Source organism: Haemaphysalis longicornis, unplaced genomic scaffold (assembly GCF_048455015.1).
Source record: "Haemaphysalis longicornis isolate Haplotype H1 unplaced genomic scaffold, Haemaphysalis longicornis Haplotype H1 scaffold_9, whole genome shotgun sequence".
NCBI lineage: Eukaryota > Metazoa > Arthropoda > Arachnida > Ixodida > Ixodidae > Haemaphysalis > Haemaphysalis longicornis.
The window spans coordinates 57,126,902-57,150,284 of NW_027526460.1; the positions used below are offsets into that span (position 1 = coordinate 57,126,902).

The window sequence follows — 23,383 nt, forward strand, 5'->3', positions numbered from 1 at the left end:
TGATTGGAAGAGGGTTAAAAATGCTACAGCGATGGCAAAACAAGCACCGTTCATGCCAGTGCACTCGTGTTGTAGAAAAAACTGTGCCATTATGTTAACACCTTGCTAGACTATGCTTTTAATGCTAAAAACAGGACACTGAAAATACGAGCTAAAAATAAATGTGCACTACTTCAGCAGGAAATAGTGTTTGTTCAAAATGCTGCTCCCAGCTTAATTGCTCTTTGCCAAACAGGAATGTTAGAACATCTGGCATGCTTAGTTCCACGCTGGGAGCACTATAAAAAAATGCACAGCCCCTAATGCACTTCAACAACAACAAAAAAAGAAACGAAAGTAAAAGCCCTAAAAAAATCGCACCTCCTTCCTAGTTCATCCCTGTGAGTGAGTGTAGCATCTCCAGCGCTCTTGCAGCACGTGGCTCATGGTGCTAGTAAACCCAGCAACGACGAGGACATGAAAATGACTGCCGGGAGAGAGAGATGAGAGGGACAGTGTGTGCGTTCAGAGCGCACCCGAGGGAGGGGTGCGTCACTGTCCTGTGCGCACTGAGAGAGAGAGCAGAGTGGCTGTTGTGGCCTCCTCAGGAAGTAAGTGCTGGGCGCGAGTCCCTCCCCCGCCTCCGAGCGTCACGCCACTGGAAGACGCGTGTCGTTTTGTTCCACACTCCTTCGTGCCAGCCTCGCAGGTACCGGGGCAGTGACGTAGCCAGCACGCTTGGTTGTGCGGGGAGGCCCGCCTCCGGGGGTTCCTCCCCGCGTGGTGGCCTTCGGTATGTGCGTGCGTCGAGAGCTGTTCAATCCTCACCCCCCTCTGGCTCATGGCGCGCTGCGCAGAGGAGGCGGTCAGTGCATGCTCAGACTGGCGGCCAGAGGCCCCGAGTTGGTGGGGTGGGCCAGGAGCCCCAGGCGCTGCTTGTGCTTCCGCTGCTCGGTCATCTGCATCGCAAAGATGATGGGGAGGAGACGTCTGTGCGATCAGCGGATCTCGCTCAGCGCGGCTCCTCACTAATGAACGTCCCAAACCATACTGTGCCTGAGCAATTCACCACAGAAAAGCGTATGCCACAAGCAAGGTGAGCCTGGCTCACGGGTGACATTCCAGCTCTTGCCCACCCACCTGGTCCCTGAGCTCGGCCAGCTGGCGGGAGAGGGTGGACACCAGGCGCTGGGTGTCCTCCAGCTGGCTCTGCAGGGTGCGCATCTCGTTCTGCTCCCCGTCCGCCTCGTCCGCCGCCAGCGACATGGCCCGCATGCGCGGGAACCACTCCAGGTTCTTCTCCTGCGACGGGGCAGAGGAGAGAAGCTGACGCTCGTCTGGGGCTCGAAAACGGTCCTGGCCCGATCATTTCGAAGGGTGCACGTTTAGAAAATACCACATGCATTGCAGGTCAGCTGAGAGTACTGTGACGCACAGCAACGTCCCAAAGTTCTCCCTGCCCGGTAAACAGACAAGAAGCCCATTGGACCAAGCTTCACCACAAACCCCGACGGCCACCATTCGTGGTTTCCACCTTCCACCTCTTGACACACCGACACAGTTGGATACAGCTTTGTGTACAGGGGCAGTGGGTGTGCAGAGTCACCTCTCACCATCACCAAGATTGCCTTGCGGGGGTTTTAACGGTCAGGTAGGTGCTCATGAATTAAAACCCTGTTCTTTTGAATGCCAAGTGCTTGCTTTGAAAACAATAATAATAATAATAATAATAATAAAATTTCACCTGGAATTTAAAATAGTCATGCAGCAGTAGATTTGAAAACAAAAGATTTACAAAAACAAATGTTGCCTATGTTTACAAGTGCTGTGCATTTGAGTGATGGTACACAAGGAACACTTAAAAGGTTGTTTAATTGTGCATGTGGCCCTAGTTTGTGCTTACAGTGCAAGATTTCGTGGCTCCCGCAGTCTGATTTAAAAACAGTCTCCAATCTGGCTATGATGTGCCTACTGCAATGGGAATATTCAATGCGACTTTTTCCCGTGCAGGTGCCCACAACTTGCACTGACCTTGATCATGGAGTCGACGTAGCTTTCGGGCCCCGTAAACTCGGTGGGGTCTTTGACCCGCACCAGCACAATGAAGTAGAGGTAGTGCCACAGGTTGTGCTCGCACCGGATGTGCTCCTCAAACGACACGCTCTTGTTGTCAAAGGCCGACCTGTCCAGACCTGGAAGAAACGAGGAGAAGAAAGAGGAGTTTCCACACACGATTCCTTCCTCTCAGAACAACCCCGGAGATCCGGAAAAAAAAACACTGGAAGTTCTATTGGACCTGTCTAAAACACCATTGAACCAATTGGAATCAAGTGCATCTACAATTGGTCTAATGGTGTTATGGACTGGTCGAACTGGACTTCCAAAGATTTTTTTTTTGTAGCTGAGAAGCTGTGTATGAATGCACAGTTGTCCAGTCCCCTGATGCATTACGTATAAGAGAGGGAACCCGTTTAAAGCGAGACTGCAAGCACATTCCAAACAGATGCCCAGCAGTCGGCTTCCAGCCCCAGCAGGCAGGCCCCCCGTACCGCATATGAAGCAGGTGTTGCGCAGGGTCTCCTCCTTCTGCTGCTTCTCGCTCCTCAGGTCGGCAAAGGTGTCGATGATGACACCAAAGATGAGGTTCAGCACAATAATGATGACCACAAAGAAGAACAGCAGGTCGTACACCACCCGGGCAAAGTACAGCGGCTCCTGCACACCATCATCACCACCACATCACGACACCGCTTCCAACTGTGGGCACAAGTAGACATTTAGAGGAGTGCGACAGCTCAGTTAACGTTTATGAATATAATACATCCAATTGATTTTTAGGCGAGTTTTCGCTTCTCAAGACCAGTGCCCCCACACACACACACTTAAAAGCCTGGATAGTTTGTCGCATACCAACTAACACTGAAAAGCAGGCATCAAGGTATACCCTGCACTCTTTCCAGGGTCTAACTGTAGATCCGTTTTAATTAAGCAGTGCCGAATACAGAGTTCAATAATGCTGGAACACACACAAGTGTTACAACTCTCGACATTTACCATCCGCTCAAACAAGAACTGGACCGCACTCCGCACTTTGAAACAACAAGCAGAGAGCACTGCACCACGCACCTTAACACTGGGCGGTCGTAAAATGTCCCCTATGCCTCCGCCATTCCGCAAGCCATGGTTCATGGTGGTGATGATGCACATGACAAGCGAGTCACAAGCTCGTTCGGTCGTCGTGTCATCGTCTGAGTCACCGTCCTCTTTTTCACCACTGCCAGGCCGCTCAGACGCATCGCAGAAGCCTTCCAGGCACGGAGGGTCCCCTTCAGGACCGGCAACTGCATTTCCACCAAAAGACCTAAGCACGCAGCAAAATGTGTACCCAGTCTTCCCAGCGAGTGCTAGTACGCAGTCCAAGCTGGGTAAATAAAAGAAGAAAAGCAGGGGCGAAAGGGTGCTACCTTGGGGCACACCGCGTGAGGCCCGGCTGTCCACCTCGATGAGGAAGTCGTCGCGGAAGAAAAGGAAGGCGACGATGGAGAAGAGGTAGACGAGGATGAGGGCCAGCACAGCGGTGAGCACTATGGAGCGGCCATTGCGGGTAACCGACTTGATGACGTTGAGCAGCGTCTCTTCCTGGTACACCACGTCTAGCAGGAGCACGGAGAAGAAGAGCGGGTGGCCCACCAGGCCCAGGGCGCACACGGCCAGGTAGCACAGGTGATACAGCAGCTCCATGTCCGACAGCATGTGGCCCAGGCTCCGCGCAAATGTCCCGTGGTTCCCCACGATGCTTACCAGGTGCACCGTGCTGCAAACAGGAGAGTGAGAGAAAGAGGGCATCAGTCAGGTGCCACTCGGCACGGAACGTCTTACGCTAGCAGGCACATTTCGCACTCCACTCTAGCTCCCGTCTCTGATAGCCACTGTTGTCTCAAATAGTGGCCAGTGGAAATGCACAATGTGCTACTAGCGGTATGGTGCCTAGGGTTGCCACCTGACCGGTTTTGGACCGACCCGACCGGTTTTTTAGACAGCGGGCCTGTTGCCGGTCTGTACCTAAAACCGGCTGATATTGGCAGGTTTTTGGCCTCTTGTGAGCGTAAATACAGCAACTCGTGAGCACAGGAAATACGTGGGCAAGCGCGATTCCCGAGATGGAATCAGACAAAAGAGAGGAACAACACAACGAAATGCCGCCGGCGCGGTCAGCAAGTGCGGTTACTTTTCAGTGCAGCACATTCAGAGCAATAGCCAAAATCTCAATCACCTTCAGTGCAAATGTTATGCTGATTTCTTTGTAGGAAAAGGCTACAAGACATGACATTGCATGTCAATAGAAAAAAAACGTGGCATCTTTTTTTCAACACAAATTCAACCTTCTACTTACCCCCCTCCCTCTCCTGAAGGGCCGTTTTTTTTGTCGGGGAAAGGTGGCAACCCTAATGGTGCCAGTCGTAATTAGCACTCCCATGGTTACTATGCTCACTGTCATCTTCCAGTGCTTATCACCTCTTGCGCTTGCCTCTGCATTGGAGTGTAGTCCAAACAGCAACAGAAATAAAAAGGTTGGGTTTCAAATAGGAAAACTCTGTTTTCGATGTGGTTTTATACTGTGCCAGATTGTACACATGTGCTTGGCAACTGCAAGCTCACTTCGTTTACCTGATAATTTTCTTAGCCACAGTGTGTGGAAGAGATAGAAGGCAGATATAAAATATTATTAATAATAAGTGCACTTAAATTTATTGCCATTCACAATGCATCCCAAATACTTTAGTTTTTTTTAGGGCAAAAAGGCTGCATAATGTTCACTTTTTGCTAGAGCCGAGTACTTTAGAATTTTTAAAATTCCAATGAAGCCAAATGTTAAATAATGGATTATTCAACTTAATATTTAAAACATCACATAATATATTTACATGCCATTGTACAAAGTTTCAGCAAGCATTCAAGGATTCTACGTGGGTAATGAATGAGTGTTTTTTTTTTTACTACGATGTGACTTTTGGATGCTAAGCCCAAACCCTCAAACCAAGACATCTTAAAGTTCTTCCACAATCTGCCTTGTAATGTTCACAACACCGTGTGGCCATATTTTTCAAATGAAAGCAAAGGCCTACTGAATCTTGTAAGTCGCTTTTTTGCATATTCCAGAGAAACACAGCTAATATTATGTGTAGCAGCACAATATTTCAGCCACTAGACTATGCTTGGATGCGCACTGGACCGCGACTACTACTCGGTCACAACTTAAGAACGGCACCGGAAGTTGCCGCTGTGCCTTATCACCGCAGCCGGATGTTTCTCCGCGCGGCGCAAGTAGGGTGTTACTGGGAATATTTTGAACATGGCGTGAGCCATTCCCGTGATTTTTTGGACATAATATGCTTATAAACGACTCCAGTGACGACAAACAAACTGCGTGAGACAAGGCAGACGATATCACGCATTCATAGCAAACCCCTTTCAAAATGCACGCGCACTGACGTCACGGGTCCGGCGCTTTGGCAGAGTGATACACTACATGAGGTGGTGCCATTCTTGAGTTGTAACCGAGTATAGTATGTACCTATCCAACAGTCAGATTTTTACAGAGTAATATCTTTGTAAAATGAATGGGAACATGGTGGCGTCAAGTGATACTGAAAATTGAAATGCTGATTGGAAACACAGATGGGCTTTAATGCACCAGTGCACATTCACAGTGGCAGCAACCATATGTCAGGCACTGTGCCAGGATTGATTTTCTGGCCTTCTACGAGCACAACAGTGCATTCCAGCCAATGATTGGCAGCACAGTAGTACAGCTATAGCGCCTGACGGGCGATAGGAGAGAAGGGCAGAGAGAGAGAGGGGCCCACCTAATGGCCACATTGACAGTGCCCAGTAGCCACAGTGTGGGCTGCAGGCCCAGCCAGGACATGAGGCGCAGGATGCAGGCACAGGACAGGGCGCGCATGGACGACGGCCGCGGTGCCAGCACCACGGCCGCCAGGGACACCAGCATCAGCGCCCAGCTCAGGCCGCTCAGCCGAGGGTCCAGTTCTGCAGCACACCACCAGGAGATGGGGAGGAGGAGAGGGACCGTGAGAAGCCGCAACACTCGCAGCACTCCCACTCGCCCCCCTCGCACCTTTGGCTCCTTCGAAAGGGTAGAAAGTGGCCACAATGACGTTGATCAGCACAGCCAGGTTGAAGGCCACCGTGCTCCAGGTGGACATGTGGCGGCTCACCCAGTACAGCACCGGTTGCCCTGCAGACACAAACATGACACACACCCCGTCCCTGTCACAGCAGCAGCAGCAGCACCCAAGTCTGAAAACTGCCGCGTTTGACGAGTAAGCCTGCTTGCTCACCCCGCAGTTTCTTCTGCCATTTCATTTCGTTGAATAGGTCTTCTGTCCGCTCAAAGAAGTCTGAGACCTGCAATGGGGGTAGTAATTAACCTTGCTTTGTAGAGGGGCTGCCAAGGAATGAGCAACACTCTTCCCCGCTTACCTTGCTGCTTTGCTCGTCTCGTTCTGTAGTGTTGTACACTTTCACCTTGGTCTCTCGTGTCAAGAACTCGCAGATCTGGGGCACGGGGAACACAATTTGCTCCATGGTGCGGTCGTGTCGGACAATCTGGGCACGAGAATACACAAGGTCAAATACAGCACATGCGGGTCACCCTTGCATATTGATGTCCAGGCATTTTCCTTCCTGTACAACCAACAAAATGATTGATCAGCTTGTTCTTGCTTACAAGTGGAGAGCTTCCAATACTAACACCAATCTAGTACTACAAAGGCCACAACAAAATGTGGCAGAAGCAAGGGAACATGAAATCAAACAGCAAAACAGTATGTCTATGATGCTCCAGAAGTTAAAAGCGGCCAAAGTGTGGGAAAGAAGCACTCGTTCTCCCTAGCCACCACCTATATCGTGTTTCACAGCTTCACTGTGCCTACAAGTTCCTCATGCTAATTTTGCAGAAACTTGAAGGTTGCTTGGAAGGTAGCTAATAAGTGCGAAAATTGCCCAAGACACAACTGCCTGAGAGAATACGACAGCAACCATTCCTAAAGCCATATGACACACCACAGGAAACTGAAATTTTGTTTTTCAGCCCCCAATGAACGTATTTCCCTTTTCGCAGTTACCAAAGGATGCCACCAGGTAAAACCGGCAGCAAGCATGAGCACAACCCAGCACTGCGGTCCCACATTCCCTCTGCTCACCTCCCCCTCACACACAAGCACATTATCCAAGCACACACATACTTCATAAACTCTTTTCAGACACAAGGGAGAAGGTGATACATGAGAAGGGTCAGACAGGACCAAGCGCAGCTCTCTCCCTCTCCCTCCCCATTCCCTCTTGGCTACACAGTACCTCGTCCCAGCTGGTTCCCTCATGCACTCGCGACGACACACTCGGAGGAGAAGCCTCTGCCACTCCGTTCCCCCCCCATCACCCACCTCGATCTGGGCAGTGTGCGAGGCATAGTACTGCAGGGCCTGGGCCATCTTGCAGTCGAGGCTCTCGTGAGGCTTGAGCAGGCCCGCCAGGTCGCGGTTGTGCTGGGCCAGCTGGTGGCACAGGATGTAGATGTTGTGGCCCACCTCCTTGGGCGACACCCCCACCCCGTCTCCTCCTCCACCCCCGCCCCCTCCGCCCCGGCCGTCGCCCCCGTCCTCGTCCTCGTCTTCGTCGTCGTCCTCATCCTCGTCCTGGTGGTAGGCGTTGCAGGCCACTTCCACCAGCTGCCGGGGGCTCATGTTGAAGAGGATGCGCTCCGCATTCTCACTGTCCCCACGGCTCTCCATGATGGCCAGCAGCAGCTTGCTCGCATTGTTCTACAAGCGGCAAAGGGGGCGAGCAAGGCACTCAAAATTCAATACGAGGCAATTGGTAACGGGTGGAAGAGAAGACAGAGCGTAAGGAAGGGGCTGGACGGACCTTGAGTTCGAGGACGAGGTCCATGCGCTTCTTGCCGAGCGGGTTGATGTCGTTGAGGACGAGGGCGATGATGATGTCGATGCCGTTGCTCTCGTGCATGGCAATGCAGTTCTGGTTCTCGTGGCAGGGCCCCTGGCAGTACTCGGTGAGCGTCTCCAACGTCTGGTTGACCAAGTCCACGTTGTGCTCGTTGATGTACAGGCCCAGCAGGCCCAGGCCCCCCGTCGTGCTGCCGCAGATGCAGTCCAGGAACAGCAGCGTCTCCGACACCAGGTTGAAGTTGTTCTTGTTGCACTGGTTGCGCAGGAAGTCCTGCGTTGGACAAGAAAAACACAAGCGACGGGCCTCTGTACAACCAAGTACGCAGTACTGTGCGGTGTGACGGCAAATATTGAGGTCCATTTCAATCGCACCTTCAGCTTGGCAGCTCACTAGTGCCTCTTTCCCCACCCCCCAAGTTCCCATGGTTGCCTACCTGCAGGCTGCGGTTGTGGTTCTCGCAGAGCAGCTGGAGGAAGCGCAGCACTGGCTGCATGACCAGCACCTCGGGGGCCAGGCGCGGCTCCTGAGGACGCTCATTCTCCTCAGTCGGGGACAGGGGGCCCCCACCTGGGGAATTTCGGGGGAAGAGGGGAGAGTGAGAGGGTAGCCACCGGGAATTCGGTACCTAGTGGCACTGAGATACGGCAGGAGGCATCTGCCCACTGCTGGAGTGCTGGCCCCACGGACTGACAGAGCAAAACAAATACCTGCCCCATATTGACTTCAAAATGAAGAAAAAAAATTGTAATATGATACAAAAGTTTCTTCTCTTTGCACCTAAGCTACACCCGATCAATGGTGGCCAATCAATGATGTGCGGCTAACTTTTGAGCGCTCTGCACTTATTTCAGCATTCTGTACCTGCCAATAAGTCTACCCAAGATCACGACCACCCAGTTTCTCAAAATACTGCCACATTTTACGGCAAAACTGAGATACAACATATTTGGAACAAAAGAACAAGCATGAAGGTGGGAAAAAAAAAACATCTACTCGTCACAGCTACAAGGGACAGACACATTACAGTCTTCCCACCTACCAAGGCTCAAATTCAGCAAACAGTTCTGTCTTCATGCCGCATAGGTTGCAGTGCTCAGAATAGCAAAAAAATACACTAGGCTTCAAAACTGAACACTTACACTGGACACTAGTACTACACAGGGCAAAGCACTACAGCAATATTGCAGGTCAACAGGCACCGTGCATTGTGACCTGTTGTCGGAAACGAACCACCACCCAGCACAAAGCAAGCCCCTGGTGGAGCACCACTCACTGCCGGCATCGCTGCTGAGGCCCCCGACGGTGGAGCGCACATGGGCGTACGCCTTGCCGGTGACCTGGGCCGCATCTTCCAGCTGGGCACGCAGCTCGTCCGACACCACCAGGCTCCCCTTGCCCCCTGGGGAGACGACACAGAGGACGTGAAAATGCACTCACTCGAGGGACCGAATTCCCAACAATTGCGGCGTCTGTCTGCACGTTGAGACAAGCACCACGCTTCTTAGCAAGGCAGGCAATCGCAGACTTTTCTGCAGCATATGCTATGGCCAGCTAGAGCCTGTACTTTTGTGGATCACTCATCTTTACAGATGGAATGTCATAGGGAATTTTATTAGTTTGGTTGACAACTGCTGTCCACTCTATCTGTGCTAATTTGAACTTTTGTTTTTAAATATAAGGTGGTCTTGTGAGTTGCATTGCAGGTATACAAACTGAGAAGACTACTGAAGCTTTTTCATTATATCTAGCATTTCATTATTGCTGTGGTTGTCATAGGCAGAACTAAAGTACTGTATAGCCGGTATTCATTGAAAAGTTTAGCTGTCAATTTCTTCATTTGGAAACACTGAAATGGCCACGGACATGGCGCGGCTTATGCCACTGCAGCTACACGCCGAAGAACAAAAATAACACCGGCGTGCGTCGTCTGCTCCGTTTCAACCAGATTCTCAACGGTGGTGCCAACAGAGTTGTTATTTATTGCACTCACATTTGAGTCGAGGCATTAATTTGCATTCGGCGGGCTAGAGGTTGGAATGTCCAACCCATATCATACGCTTAGCACGGACACGGACAAGTACCGCCATCTCGCAGAGCCCGACGTAACCAGTGACGGAGCATTCACATGGTTGCCTGCATGCGCGCCCCACTATTGAATACCGGCCATTGGTTGACATACCTCCTTTGTCCTTCAGCTGTCCAGCCTCCCTAGAAATCCACTAAACTCTGCAAGTGTGTTAACTATGCCACTACATATGGCAACTCCTCCACTGGAAGTTGCCATGAAAAGCATGAAACCACAATGTAATGTTTACACTGCAGCGCTTCCGAACACCACTAGTGTGCAGAGTAAACCCCCGTGCATGGTGGGCTCATATTTAACTTTGTGGTAGGAGACTCTTATGTCTACATGCGCAACTGAGTTAGAGTGGGCTCTGATACCTTCAAAACAGATGGGCCATATTTGTCCAGAACATTACCATACGTTTTCATTTCCCCTCTCCACCATGGCTGACTAAACAGTGCATGCCCTTCTCCCCGGTTGTTTTTCAACTTTCGCTCTTTTTTGTCCCTTTCAGAATACAGTGGGACAGACCTTTGTCGCCTCCCTCATGCCAATAAACTCGCCCGCTCGCTGTGCCGTGTCAGAGGCTCGGCAACATTAGGGGGCATGACCTATGACCCACCTCGGGTGCGGGATCGGGTTTCCCGGAGGTTGTCCTTGCGCGGTAGGTCCTTCTCCTCGGAAGTCGCTCGGGCGGCCATGTCCGACGTGCTCACGGTCACGGTGGACTTGATCTCCTGCTGGGCCGCCTTCATCTTGTCGTAGAACACCTTGAAGAACCGCTCCGCATTGTTGCCCGTGGTCAGCTTGGTGTGCATCGACCTCTGCGAGGCATTGCAACAATGTACTCCCAACCCCTCCCAAAGGACGCTCATTGGGAGGGGGCCAGCAGTGTGGCAACAATGGGGCAGCAAGTGGAGAATTGTGAGCATCCAAGTTGTCTGTTACCACCGCAGACAGCTTTGTTAATGCCACTGTCCCGTTCGTGCATCCACAATGTTTTCGTCTTGATGGTGAGCTGTCCCTGGTTATTAACAGCCATACTGATTCCCTACTCCTGCAAAATCGCTTCCAGGGTAACAGTGTTGATGCACACGATCATTCAGATAGTCCTCAACTGTGCCCGGATCTTAAGAGCAGATGGAGTGTGCACGTTTCTTCTGGAGCCAGATCTGCAGACACAGCAGACACGGTGCCAACGCACACATTACCCCACTGGCTGCAAAGAGTGGTGACCACACACTCATTTGGAATCCGCCCCACATCCAACCCGTGCAACGCATCGGGATGGTGACAGCATCTGGTCCCAGAGCAAAGGAGGCCCCAGAGGGCTGCAGCCCAGCACCTGCCAGCACTCGCCTGTATGACGGGGTTCCCCCCGCGCAGCATGGCGATGCCCAGCTCGACGCTCTCGAGGAAGATGGCCAGGCTGGGGCTCATCATGATCAGCTCCACCACCAGGTCCGAGGCCCCCTCGCGGTCCAGCTGGCACTGCACCTCCGTGAGCGGGCTGTGCGGCCGGCCCAGCAGGGGCGCGGCCTGCTGCTGCTGCTGCTGGTGCGGCTGCTGCTGCTGGGACCCCGGGGGCCCTTCCGCCGCGGAGCCCCGCTTGGGCGCCGGCTGCTGCTTCGGGGGCGTGCCCAGGTAGCGCACCAGCAGGCTCTGCCGCAGTGCCTCGCCCTGCACACACCCCCCCAACAGCTAGCCCCTCTCCCACTGTGCTCGATTTGGCTGCATCGATTCTCAGCCGCCGCAGTGCCCGTTTCTTGGCCGGCAATATCTTGCGACACTAGCGGCTGCACGAAGCAAGCACTAGCTGCCTGTCCACTCGAGGCAGTGATGCCTTTGGTTTCTTAAAACTCCTTACACCGAGGCACTGATTTTTGCGCCGTGCTCTCTCAGTAACCCACACTGCAGGTCAAAGCAGGTTTCACCAACAGCACTGTTCTTAGAGCTAGCAGGGCAATGCATTTGTGCCGCAGCAGCAGCAGTGACAAATGCACTGAAACAAAACCAGGTTTGCATTCACCTGCACGAGATTCATCGACAGACATTTTGCTTATTGCACAACTTAGATTGAGAAACTAAGACAACTACTGCCCAATCTTGTGACTTCCCCCTAATTATACGATGGCAATATAGACAGCGAAAACACAGCACGGAAACGTGTTATAGTCTTACAGGAGCTGGATGGGCCTCACACTAACAGGTCCCTTCTTGAGTAGAACCAGAACAGAAGCGCACCCACAAGTTCAAGAGAGAATGGCAATATAATCATATCAAAAGGGCCTGAAATGGCTGAGGGAAAGCAAGAATAAAGCACCAGTCAGTAGAGACACTGAAAGAAAATCTAACTCAACAGTTTCCCCGTAAAATTTTTTTTCCTGCAAAAGTTTTGTTCATGTCGTATGAACAGCCTATTCTCTCGTGCCAAAACACTGAGCTACTTTCGAATGCAGCTTCTTCAAACTACACGAAGAGAGGTCGTAACCGCACACTCCTGTTATCCCATAATCCCTGGCGAAGTGCAGGGCTGGAAACAAAGCCAACTGCAGAACTACAATACGTGCAAAGGTCAAATGCGAGGACCCTACTGTACAAGCGGAGCTCCCCGCCATGTAACTTACAGACACTGGGACTGTACACTTATTCAGCAGAGTTGAAAACAAGGACACCATCTACATGGGAGGGGATTCACAAACAAGGCATGAAAAACGAGCAAGACGACGAGAAGAACACAGGGGAGGAAGGGGGAGGAGGAGGAGGAGAAGGAGATAGTAGTTCCTCACCCGTGCGAGGTCAGCGAGCTCTTTCTGAGTGAGCAGATTGCTGTCAACCTGGCAGGAGTCCACAGGCGGCAGCGGCAGCACAGGAAGACAGAGGAGAGCTGAGGCGGTTAGTGAAGCGTGAGCACGGGAGGAAGAGGGGGACAGAGGGCCCCTCTCCCACAGCACACATCACCGACAGCTCCGCACGTTACGCTCCCCAACAGCAGCAATAGTGGCAACAACCAGCACCAAAGCATGGCAGAGAGGCAAGAACATTGCGCAGACAAAGGGCTAGATGTCAGCAAAGAGACCAAAATACCAGAGGTTACACCAACAAATTGAGAAAGGATCAGCAGCTCATGGGCTGCACCCTTAAAAGGCTGCTTGGTGAGCTCGTGTGGCTGATTCGGCTCTAACTGGCAACGGGAAAACACACGAGACTGAAATTCATGTTTTCTCTTTCAGAAAAGCACACACTTCAGCTGTTAGAAGCTCTTAGCAAGAATTACTGGGGGTAACACTGAACTGTCTTTTTAACTGCACGGTCAGATTTCAATGCAATTCAAGACGTTTCCTCGCCAGACGTTGGCGCGTCTACTATTGCCTCATAAGCTGGGTAAGCCTGCCTTCAAATGCAGGTTTTTGGCAGCAAATATTGAAGAAAAAAAAAAAGAAAAGGGCATATCTGGACAAGATAAACCAGTAACTAAGAGTTCCAATCCTACTATTTGATGTTCACCCAGATGATGGTTCCCATGGTTTACGAAGTACAGTCAAAACCCACAATAACGAATCAGCTGAGGAAAGCCAAAAAATTCGCTTTTGCAGGAATTTTGTTTCCGTGAGAATGAAACAAAAACGACAAGAAAATTTATTTTCGAAAGTCGGTTATATTACTTTGCGAGTTTTACCTTGCAGTCTCTTCACAGCTCAGCTCACACACAACAAGAAGTGCTTTATTGCTAGTCACGCGCACCTAACAACGACCGAATCGTGTCAAACACATCCAAAACATCCCGCAGGTGCACCTTCGCTGCACGTTTTTCACCCTCGGCCTCGGCTTCAAGTATGTCCGAGCATGCAAGTGAAGTCCAGCTTCTTCTGTTGATGAACTTTGCCAGACAGTGGCACCTCATTGTTCCAATGCTGTCCACGAAACTAAGTGAGCACCGCTTTGTTGACTTCCAGAAAGGCCACAGCCGTCACTGTTTTGTTTTGCGCACATGAGCCATTAAAGAGTGGCATCCTTCTTTTTCAAAATGGTAGAGCGTGATGCAGGCAGTTCCAAAGTCGTTGGCGCTATTCCTCCTTCTTCCACTTCGGTCACAACTTAGGCAATAATGGCTGCCTTATCTTGTAGCGATAAAGAGTTCTGCTTTTGATTGAGAGCAAATGTGCCGACTGCCGCGCACACAACGAACGCCCGCACGCTGTTAAGCAGTAGCCGGCTAGTGTAGCCCAAAGGCCCAAGCCAAATACGCGCCGTGAGTCACCATGTGTTGTCCTCTGGTGGTGTCGCTGCAAGGTCGCCCCCACGGCCGCCTGTTGCACGGTCCTTTATGTAAACAACTATGAAGGTGGCCATGCAAGCGCGCTGTGGCAGAAGTTTACGCACTTTGAGTTCCAAAAAATGCATTTGAGCACTGTTTCGACACTGTTAGCGTCAAATGGGTAGATAAAATGCCGACCGGACTTGCAGCGAATTCCGTTAACGTGGGATCGCTTTCCAAAAACATTATGCTGCCTCGAAATATGAAATACATAGGCTTCTATGGGTGTTCACCAGGGGTGTGAAAATATTTCGCACTTGCGGGATTTTGTTATTGCGGAATTTGACTATTCTTACATTAGTAAGCTTACCAATATCAAGTGATGATGAGACATTTGCAAAAAAGGAAGCACAAGCAGCCCCTCTTCCAATGGGAGCACCCGTTATTAAATTTTAAAGGCGAATAGGAACACAACAGCAGCACAGCACAAGAGAACAATACCAGAATAGCATTTGGCTGCATCATTGTAAAACAATGATGGCCTCTGCAAAAGCTTGTGAAAGAGGAGGCGTATTGGTTGGAAAAAAGGCACGGGTGGGAACAGAGGGAACAGAAACCTCACGTCCCTTGCAAGTGCAGAACAGTCAGGCATAAAGCCACCACCAAAGCTCCGTTCGGAGGCCTTTCCACAGCCAGAGTATCCCCCATTGCTTAATAATAAAGAAACTCTGGTACTGAGGCACCTGTACACATGCAGACAACCAAGTACACTAGGAACAACCGTCCAGAATATACTGGAGCAAAAACGCACTGCATAAAGACTGATAGCTTCATGGTCTGTTTGCTTGTGCACTGAGGGGGGGGTGGCGAATTTATTGGTTTACACTAAGGTGCACTGACCTGCTGTTGCCATAGTGTGCGTTTCACGATTTTTCAGCTCACGAGTGAAAGTACAGTGCAAGAGTCTTGAAGTTTTTTTTATTAAGAAAAGGGAACGCATGCACACCATGTGCTCTATGTGTCATAGTGCAAAGCATGTGAGGAAGAACGTCCAGAGAAGGCAAGGCAGGAGGCTGCTTTCGAAAGAAACCCAATATACTCTATATACCCAGCACTTAAAATTAAGCTCTATGGTTTTCTTAAAATTAGGCACTGGGAGGCATGCAAATTTGACCACCTGTGCAAATAAGTCATGTGGCCAGGGGGACACAAAGTGAGATGATAATTATCGCTGTCAGCGGCCCAATTAACTTGAAATTAAACAATTAACCTTTTGTTGACTGCAATAACTGGGTAGGTTTGTACTGAAATGTTAGAGCCAGTTGTATTTCTACACAGTCTCAGTTGGAAGAATTGTTCTAGCGTGTCTGTGCTCCAAGATATCCGACTCAAAATTTTAATTGTTGTTCGCATGATTACGCATGCCAGAGAGCTAGGATCAGCGCAAAGCTCTTCCCTCATGTGACGTGGCTGTTGCGTGCAGTGTTTAGTCTGACAATAGAGCGGAGGCACTGGCAAATATGATAACTGCTCCCCCTTCCCCTCTTGGCTGGAGAAATCAAGATATGACAGCATTGCAGCCAAAACAGCCACTTCACATCAGCGAGGAGCTTTGCGCCGATCCTAACTCTCTTGCATGTGTAATCATGTGAAATACAATTACAATTTGGAGTTGGATAACGCAGAGCACAGACACGCTAAAGGAATTCTTCTAATTGATACTGCATAGAAATACAAATGCCTCTAGCTTTTCATTATAAACCTATCCACTTACTGCAGTCAACAAAAGGTTAATTATTCAATTTCAGTAATTTGGGCCCCTCACTGCAATAAATTATAATCTCACTTTGTGTCCCCCTGGCCACATCACTTGTTTCCACAGGTGGTCTTCGCGTGCCTCCCACTGCCTAATTTTAAGAGAACCACAAAGCTTAATTTTGAATACCCGGTATATATGGTATGCATTAGGCAGTGTTTGCAAAGAGCCGCGGTGTGCAGCCACCTTGCTGCAGCTTGCCTAACTGTCCCCCTCTCCTTCAATGCATGCTCTCACTTAGCTGTGGGATTATTGTCATCTTTGCTCCCACCCTGAAGCTACAACATGCTCACGTACCAGCTTATCTGCACAAAAGCTAGCGCGCAGCCAAATCCTGATGGAGTGACTTGAACACGTGACTTTGAAGGAAAAGTAGTTGTCACGCATGTGCATCTTGCTCAGGTACCAACACCCAGCAGTGTGGGAAGAGTGACATCCTTTGGTGTGATGCAGTGCAGTATCCAAGAAGAAGGACGGTAAAAGAATGACCCGGGCAAGCACTGTCGTTATTCTCTGTCTCCAGCTCTCTTCGCTCACCTTCTCGCCGTGCTCAGTGTCGGCCATCATCTGTCGCAGGGTCTGGAGGACGCGCACGCAGAGCCCCTCCTCGCGCTCCTGCAGCAGCCGCTGGGTGTGCTGCACCAGCTTGGAGACGAAGGAGGCGCACCGGGCCTGCGCCTGCGGCCGGGCCGGGAACAGGCGCTGGGGCTCGTGCAGCACGTCCACCAGCACCGACAGCTCGCTCTGCACCAGCGGCCGCAGCTGCTCCTCCAGCACTAGCACCAGCTCCTGCAGCACCTCGATCACCGTGCGGTCCCCCGGGTGGCTCCGGGACGACGGCGACGCCTCCTGCTGGGCGGGGAAGGAGGAGCCAACTGAGCATACAGCAAGAGGGTAGACCGAGGCTCGCGTGCATGGAATTGCTCCCGTGCGAACGTGCTGTTGTGACACCGACTCACGGCTGCTCTGGCACGATGCTTTCCGTACCCGAAACACACCAGTGCCTAGCCCTGGTCATCTGTTCCAGCACCCTCTGACAACAGCTGATGCTGGCACTTCTCACACAAGAGGTTCGCACATTCTCATCAGCAGCTCAGAAGTGCTAGTCGTCCTTGAACAACTAAAACCCACCCAAAGTTCCTGGCTCACTTGACAAAATATCTGGAGTCACTACTTGAGACGCATGCCTGTTACAGTTGACACAGTTTCACTTGATGCCACAGCTAAACAGTGGTACACCTAATCCTCAGCAAAAGGCAACTGGGCACAGGGAAGCTGGTAGGTCGGACTACCCTTTCCCAAAGGGGCGCGCTCTAAATGTGACAGTTTAGTACACCAGCAAGCTCCAATGTTGCCACTCTACGTCAAAAGGCGCGTGGATGAATGAGGGGGGAGTCCACCCACGGTGAGCCTGGGCGGTGCCTGCTGGTCCACGGTGGCCTCCCGCTTGGGCGCCCGGGCCGAGGAGAGCCAGGCACGGGTGTGCTTGCTGATGAGGGCACTCTTGTCGAACATGGCCGACACCTGGGACTCCAGGTCCACCGGGATGGCAATGCCCCGGCTCTTGGCTGCACACGTCCCCAGGGTGTGGAGAATGATTGAGGGGCCGTTGCTCCCGGATCGGGTCAGGTCGGGTTGGATTTGATTACGTTTTCACGTTGTGTCTGGGTTACGTTAGGCATGGTTTGGTTAGGTTAGGTTAAGTTTAGGGTTGGTTACATTAGGTCAGCCTAGGCTTTGGGTTGGGTTTAGGTTAGCTTACAACAGACCACCCTCAACAAATCCCATCTCTCCAAGTGTGACAAGGGCCCCTCTCTCCCAGTAACAAGGGCTGCAATAGGAACAAATGTTGCAGCCCCTCTTTCTGTTTATCCTCTCGAAATGCTCTGGTTTCCACAATTATGGGAGGACTACGGAGGCTGCACTAATCATTCTATGCTCATATTGCTCCGAGGAGAAAAAAAATATGAATACAGAAGCAAAACTTAAAGGGGTCCTGAAATGCCTTCCGCCGATGCATGGATGTACATGTAACCAAATAAAGCAATGTATTAGCAATCTCCTCCTGCAAGAATTTTGTTAAAGCGATGAGTATTAGCTGAGAAATCGTAAATCAAAAACCGCGAATTATCGTCGCGCCGTATTTCCTCCTCCTTTCAACTGTTTCTTCTCTGTTGGCCTCCCCTCCCATGATGCTTCGCTCCTCAGCGGTGACGTACTTCCGCTATTGCGCTCCCACAGACTGCCGTCTGCTACGGGCCAGCTCTTTCGGCTTTTTCATCTCTGTAGACACCATGGACACAGGCTGGAAAAGCGAACGAATGACCTGGCCGCATGTGTGCGGCCTGGCCTTGCCCTTTCGCGGTGTACGTAGGTGCAGTTGGTATCGGCGGCGAACTCGCAGCCGCGTGGGGAGAATCGTGCGCTCGTTCCCTTTGGTGCACCGCGCACTGTTTATCCAAAAAGCGCGGTCTCAGATGCGGCCCCGCTGGTGCCGGGTGTTATTTTGGGGTGGTTGTAATTCCGACTACCGGCGGCATGTGAAAAAAGACATTTTCAACCGACACAGAACCCGTGCACAAAACGCGCCGGATCGGATCGCTTTATCAGCGGCGATGAACGTGAAGGCGAAGAGCAAACCAACGCTGCACTCGATCAGTGAGAACCCGTGTTCTGACAAGCTGCACCCGTGTGTTGCATTCAACACTCACGGGAAAGCGTTTGTTTGCACTTGTTTGGATAGTCGTAAAATGTACAAACACTCCGGCACTACGCTAGCAGATCAGCCGGCGAGACATTTTGGAAAACATTTGACAGATGGCGCCGTATGCATTAGTGTGTCGCTACGCAAAACTGATGAGACGCTCTACTAAAACTCCCACCGCGGTGTCACGTAGCGGGACGCAAAAATTTAGCGTTTAGCGTATGCAAAGGCCACAAACGCTGTACTAAAACTCTATTAGCAGCAAAATAGCGTGCGTATGTGAAACCGCTTGCGTTTACAAAGCTGCACGCCGAGCGCGTACGTTTCAAACCTAGTGACATCGTTTAAATACACTGGCAAGCACAGTGTAACGTAGTTAGATATCAACCGTATGCTCAGGCGACAAGCAAGAGCTTGTTTTATGTGGGGCGAAGATTGCGCATAAAGGCCCGTTCGCACTTGCGACGAAAGCGAGTGAGAGCGGCAGGAATTCCGTCGCTTTGTCGCGCGGCGATCGTTTTTGTCGAATGGTCGGGACAAATTTTGGTTGCGCGACAGAATTCCCGTCGCTTTCGCTCGCTTTCGTCGCAAGCGGGAATGGAAAGTTCTGCCGTCTGCTACGCAGCTCGGAGGTAACCGCGCGATCTGCTCGGGCCGGATGAACGCGCACACTCCCGCACGGCAGCGCCCCAAGCGGCAGACGGCCGCGTACATCGCTCCCGGCGCCCGCCTGGAGCCCGCCCTCGGCACACTAGCCAGTATATTTCAGGCACTATAATGGAGGAAATATTTTTTGCTTCCGATGAACCTAGTTCTTTGCCCCTGTGTTTTTAAATACGTGAAGTGGTTAGCACGTCGTCCTCACGCAGCTCTGTATCGTCGTAGCATCGCTGATTGTCCGAACGAAGCTTGCAGCTAAGCCAATGCAGCGACCGAAGCTGTGTGTGTGTGTGTGCATCGCCTCCTGTGTGTTGTGGACGCGTTCGTTTCGCGATGAAATGCGACATTGTACTTCTGCGGGTGGATAGTGCTTCCCATGGTCTGGATTATCTTTCTCGAACGACGTACCACTCAACCTCGCATGGGGTATGTGCAGTGTGCCTGGCTAAAAGCCTTCTCGCTTGCGCGCCAGAGTTGTGACTTGCTGCTCGTCCCCGCAAACCGGGTGTGAGGTGAGTGCCGAATTTACGACGGGCAGGAGGAGGCAACTCATCGTCTGTCAATCGCGGTTCAGACTTGCAACGCATGTTGTGACGTTGCGTTCGTTCGAAACGCATCTCTGGATTGTTTTGAAGTTGAATAAAATGTACGCGTCAAACCCGGGCATTCGGCTCAGGGCGTTCTCTGCGATTGCACCAAAGAAGTGCCACGGGACTTTCTTTATGGTACGTACTCACGTAAGATAAAATCCACGTCGTGTTATGGCCGTGTTGCATTCAATACAAACGGTTAAGCGTTTGTTTACACTTGTTTCGTTTGTCGTAAAATGTCAAAGCACTCCGGCACTTCGCTGGCAGATCAGCCGGCGAGCCGACGCTGAGCAGACGACTCATCTCTTTGCCGGAAGTGCGTGAAAAAGCCGCCCAATAGCAGGATGTCTAGCTCATGACGAACATCTGGGAATCGATGATGTAGACATGTGAAGATGGCGGCGTCCAAAAACACGAAGGAAAGGGTGAGAAAAAAGCGACAAACTTTGCAACAAAAGTGTGAGCTTTCCGCTGCGCGTAAAAGAGTAATACTTGGCACAGGTGACGTTGGCGACCCAATCTAGCGATTGCGCTAGTTCATTTAGTGTGCTCAAAATGCCTTTCAGGGCCCCTTTAAGAAGATAGTTGACTCACAACCTGATGCAAGAAATATTACTGCAAAAAGAAAAAAAAAACGCTAGAGGAATGCAACCTAACAAATGACCCACATTATCTCTAATTCCAAATAATTGAGACAGGCCAAGCTCTACTTCAGGTCTTCTGCCAGTTCCCAACATCACACCAAAATACTCATTCCACGCACTTTTGCATTTCAAATAGTAGTGTTGTTTAACGTTTACGTCCTGGACTGCAAACACGGAGAACAGGGAAGATGAATTCTGTCTATGCATAAGCCATTCTCCACATGAACGCACCCCGGCTTTGCAGCCAATGCAACCCTGTTTCAGGGTGTGAGCAGGGAAAAACGCACCAATCTCAGCCAGGGTGCGTATGCAGCCCTCGACGTTCATCCTCTGCTGCAGCGACAGCCACGAGCAGGTGGACAGCCGAAAGGCTGCCTGCAGGAGCCGCACAAACACCGGCTGGTGGGTCTGCAAGGGAAGGACAGGGCACAACACCCTCAGACACACCATCCCTTGGGGGGAATCCCCACTCACAGAGCTGAAGCTGCGACAGCGACACCTACCTGGCCCTGTGTGAGCAGCGTGTGGGAGGGAAGAGAGAAAAGACAGCAGCCAAGCAGTCAAGTTATGCATAAAGCACGGCATCATTTCAGGCAGTAGCTGACAGAAACAAAAGCATGATATAGCGACCACAATGCCCGCATGCCAACAACAATCGACAACAGACCCCGAAAGCGTGACAGGGATGAGCAACTTTGTTTGCTTCTTTCACACTACGTCACAAGGTGGCATTTGACAGCTGCTCGAAGCGTTTCATGTTACAGTGGAACCCCAGTTATATGCCCCCAGGTTTTACGACAAACTAGTCAAGTCGGGGCAAAGTCCCCATAGAAACAATGCATTAAAAGCCTCGGTTATCCGACGTGATTTCGTGCTTGACCTGAGTTATCCTACAGCACAGGCAAGGTGCACGGCCGACTAGTGGATGAAATGAAAGTGCCGAGGGCCTGTTCCACGGACCTTGAGCCCACTCAATCAATCCTCTCCGGCCATGATGCTCCGGCATAGCTTCCTCCTCTGTCTCGTCTTTTGTTTCTCTTCCCTCCAGCTCCTCTGCACAACTGCTTTCTCTCTCTCCTCGCTGGTGTCTCTTCTTGTTGCGCAGCGGTCACCGAAGCAGTGTGCAAATGTCCATTTCTCCCACTCAACAGTGAATTGCCAACAAGGTTACACTGACAGGCTTTGGCTTCCATATGTGTTCGTTATGATCATATGTGACATGATTTGCACTGGCCGGCAGGAGTGAGTGAGTGAACAACTTTTACTGAGCTTCAAATAAAGAATGGTGCACGCAGGCACCAGATGGGGTGGTTCCCTATTCGCGGGAATTGCGGCAGTGGACTGCAGTGCAAGGTTTATTGGCACCTGCACTGGATTACTATTCTTCTAGCATTTACTTTTTTTAGTGATTTAGGCTTCCCAGCCCTGCAAAGCATTAGTTTGTACTTTACATTGAAGTTTCTTGCATATCCGCCACGCGGAACTGATTTATAGGCGTAATTGTTGTTCGGATTTTACGGCGCCCACATTTTACGATGCTTTTTCAAGGCCCCAAGAAAGTCGTATAATCGGGGTTCTACTGTAAACGCGAAATAATGCCAGTTTTTCAACCCCTTAAAAAGAGCTCATTTCTTCAGGTGAACACAAAGAGGAATGGTTAAGCCTTACGGAGCACAAAAACATGCGTGTTCCGCTTTCCCTACACGAGCCCCACTCTTCACAAAGCTTCTGTACAGCATACAGCATAATGTGGGGTACAGAAGAAACAGCATTGGAGGATACAATGCCATGCACAAGCCTTACCTCATAGACACTTTAAAGAGGAGGTGGGGGAAGGGATAAGGAAGAGGAAAGATACTTAACAGGAACATGCTGTAGGAGCAAGAGAAAGTTACAGTTAAGTTCGACAGTATTCAGCTTGGTGCATGCAAAGCAAGGGTTTAATGCCGGACACTCTGTGAAGCGACTCGGGTGGCAAAACTGAACCCCCCGGACTTCTCACCTGCACCGTGGCGCTCTGCTCGGAGAAGGGCGAGTTGAAGAAGGTGGTGATGATGTTCATGACGGAGTTGGTGACATAGTTCTCCAGCTGCTGGTCAGCGTGACGCCGGTCATGGGTGGCATTGCACACCTGTTCGAGGACCCAACAACAGTAGTCTCAGTCATGAGCCCCACACGTTGTGTGTGTGTACAAAGCCTGCGAGTCAGCACTGAAACAAACTAAGGAAGACTACCTATAGCAAAGAACCAATCTTTCTTTTTATGCGCATTTTTTTAGTTTCAGTGATGAGCCTTGTATGCAATAGCAATGGCGGGAGGACAAGATTTCACCAGTCAATGCTTCCATGTCAACTATAGTGAAAATTCTCCTCAGGGTGAGCCCAAAGTTTACTCTTGCTGACCTAGTTTAATCACACAAACTAAATACCAATCAGCTTATGTTTCAGTTTACAACTTCAAAAAAGAAATTTACAATCTGATAGCCGATATTTTCCACAAGCCTTGTACTGTTCTTTACGCTGACCATTTTTCCGAACTTATGTGCGAGTCAATTTTGACAACGCCAAGTTGTCGAAACTGTCCTTTGTGTGCATGGAAGTATTAAGGTGTGTAACAATGTAAATGTATGAACTAATGCTAAAAGACGTCAGGAAAAAAGTTAGGCTAACATACAGCAA

The 23,383-nt window shown here is 50.8% G+C and overlaps 1 protein-coding gene across 3 annotated transcripts in view; it reads right to left on the minus strand.

Annotated features, from left to right (window-relative positions):
- Positions 1 to 693: 693 nt before the first annotated feature.
- Positions 694 to 23,383, minus strand: part of Itpr (Inositol 1,4,5,-trisphosphate receptor) — a 49,495-nt gene continuing 26,805 nt past the window's right edge. For 2 of the 3 annotated variants that reach the window (XM_077683020.1, XM_077683019.1), the window contains 19 exons: positions 22,708 to 22,836; positions 20,993 to 21,113; positions 17,512 to 17,675; positions 16,645 to 16,956; positions 11,393 to 11,713; positions 10,656 to 10,857; positions 9,242 to 9,367; positions 8,402 to 8,535; positions 7,927 to 8,238; positions 7,446 to 7,823; positions 6,484 to 6,609; positions 6,342 to 6,408; positions 6,119 to 6,238; positions 5,847 to 6,030; positions 3,106 to 3,793; positions 2,529 to 2,694; positions 2,011 to 2,171; positions 1,120 to 1,281; positions 694 to 938 (listed from right to left, as the gene is read on the minus strand). In XM_077683020.1, the coding sequence (XP_077539146.1) occupies positions 846 to 938; positions 1,120 to 1,281; positions 2,011 to 2,171; positions 2,529 to 2,694; positions 3,106 to 3,793; positions 5,847 to 6,030; positions 6,119 to 6,238; positions 6,342 to 6,408; positions 6,484 to 6,609; positions 7,446 to 7,823; positions 7,927 to 8,238; positions 8,402 to 8,535; positions 9,242 to 9,367; positions 10,656 to 10,857; positions 11,393 to 11,713; positions 16,645 to 16,956; positions 17,512 to 17,675; positions 20,993 to 21,113; positions 22,708 to 22,836 (3,966 nt within the window). In that variant the 3' untranslated portion in view covers positions 694 to 845. The remainder of the gene's footprint in view (positions 939 to 1,119; positions 1,282 to 2,010; positions 2,172 to 2,528; positions 2,695 to 3,105; positions 3,794 to 5,846; positions 6,031 to 6,118; positions 6,239 to 6,341; positions 6,409 to 6,483; positions 6,610 to 7,445; positions 7,824 to 7,926; positions 8,239 to 8,401; positions 8,536 to 9,241; positions 9,368 to 10,655; positions 10,858 to 11,392; positions 11,714 to 16,644; positions 16,957 to 17,511; positions 17,676 to 20,992; positions 21,114 to 22,707; positions 22,837 to 23,383) is intronic. The other variant, XM_077683021.1, reaches the window with a different exon arrangement.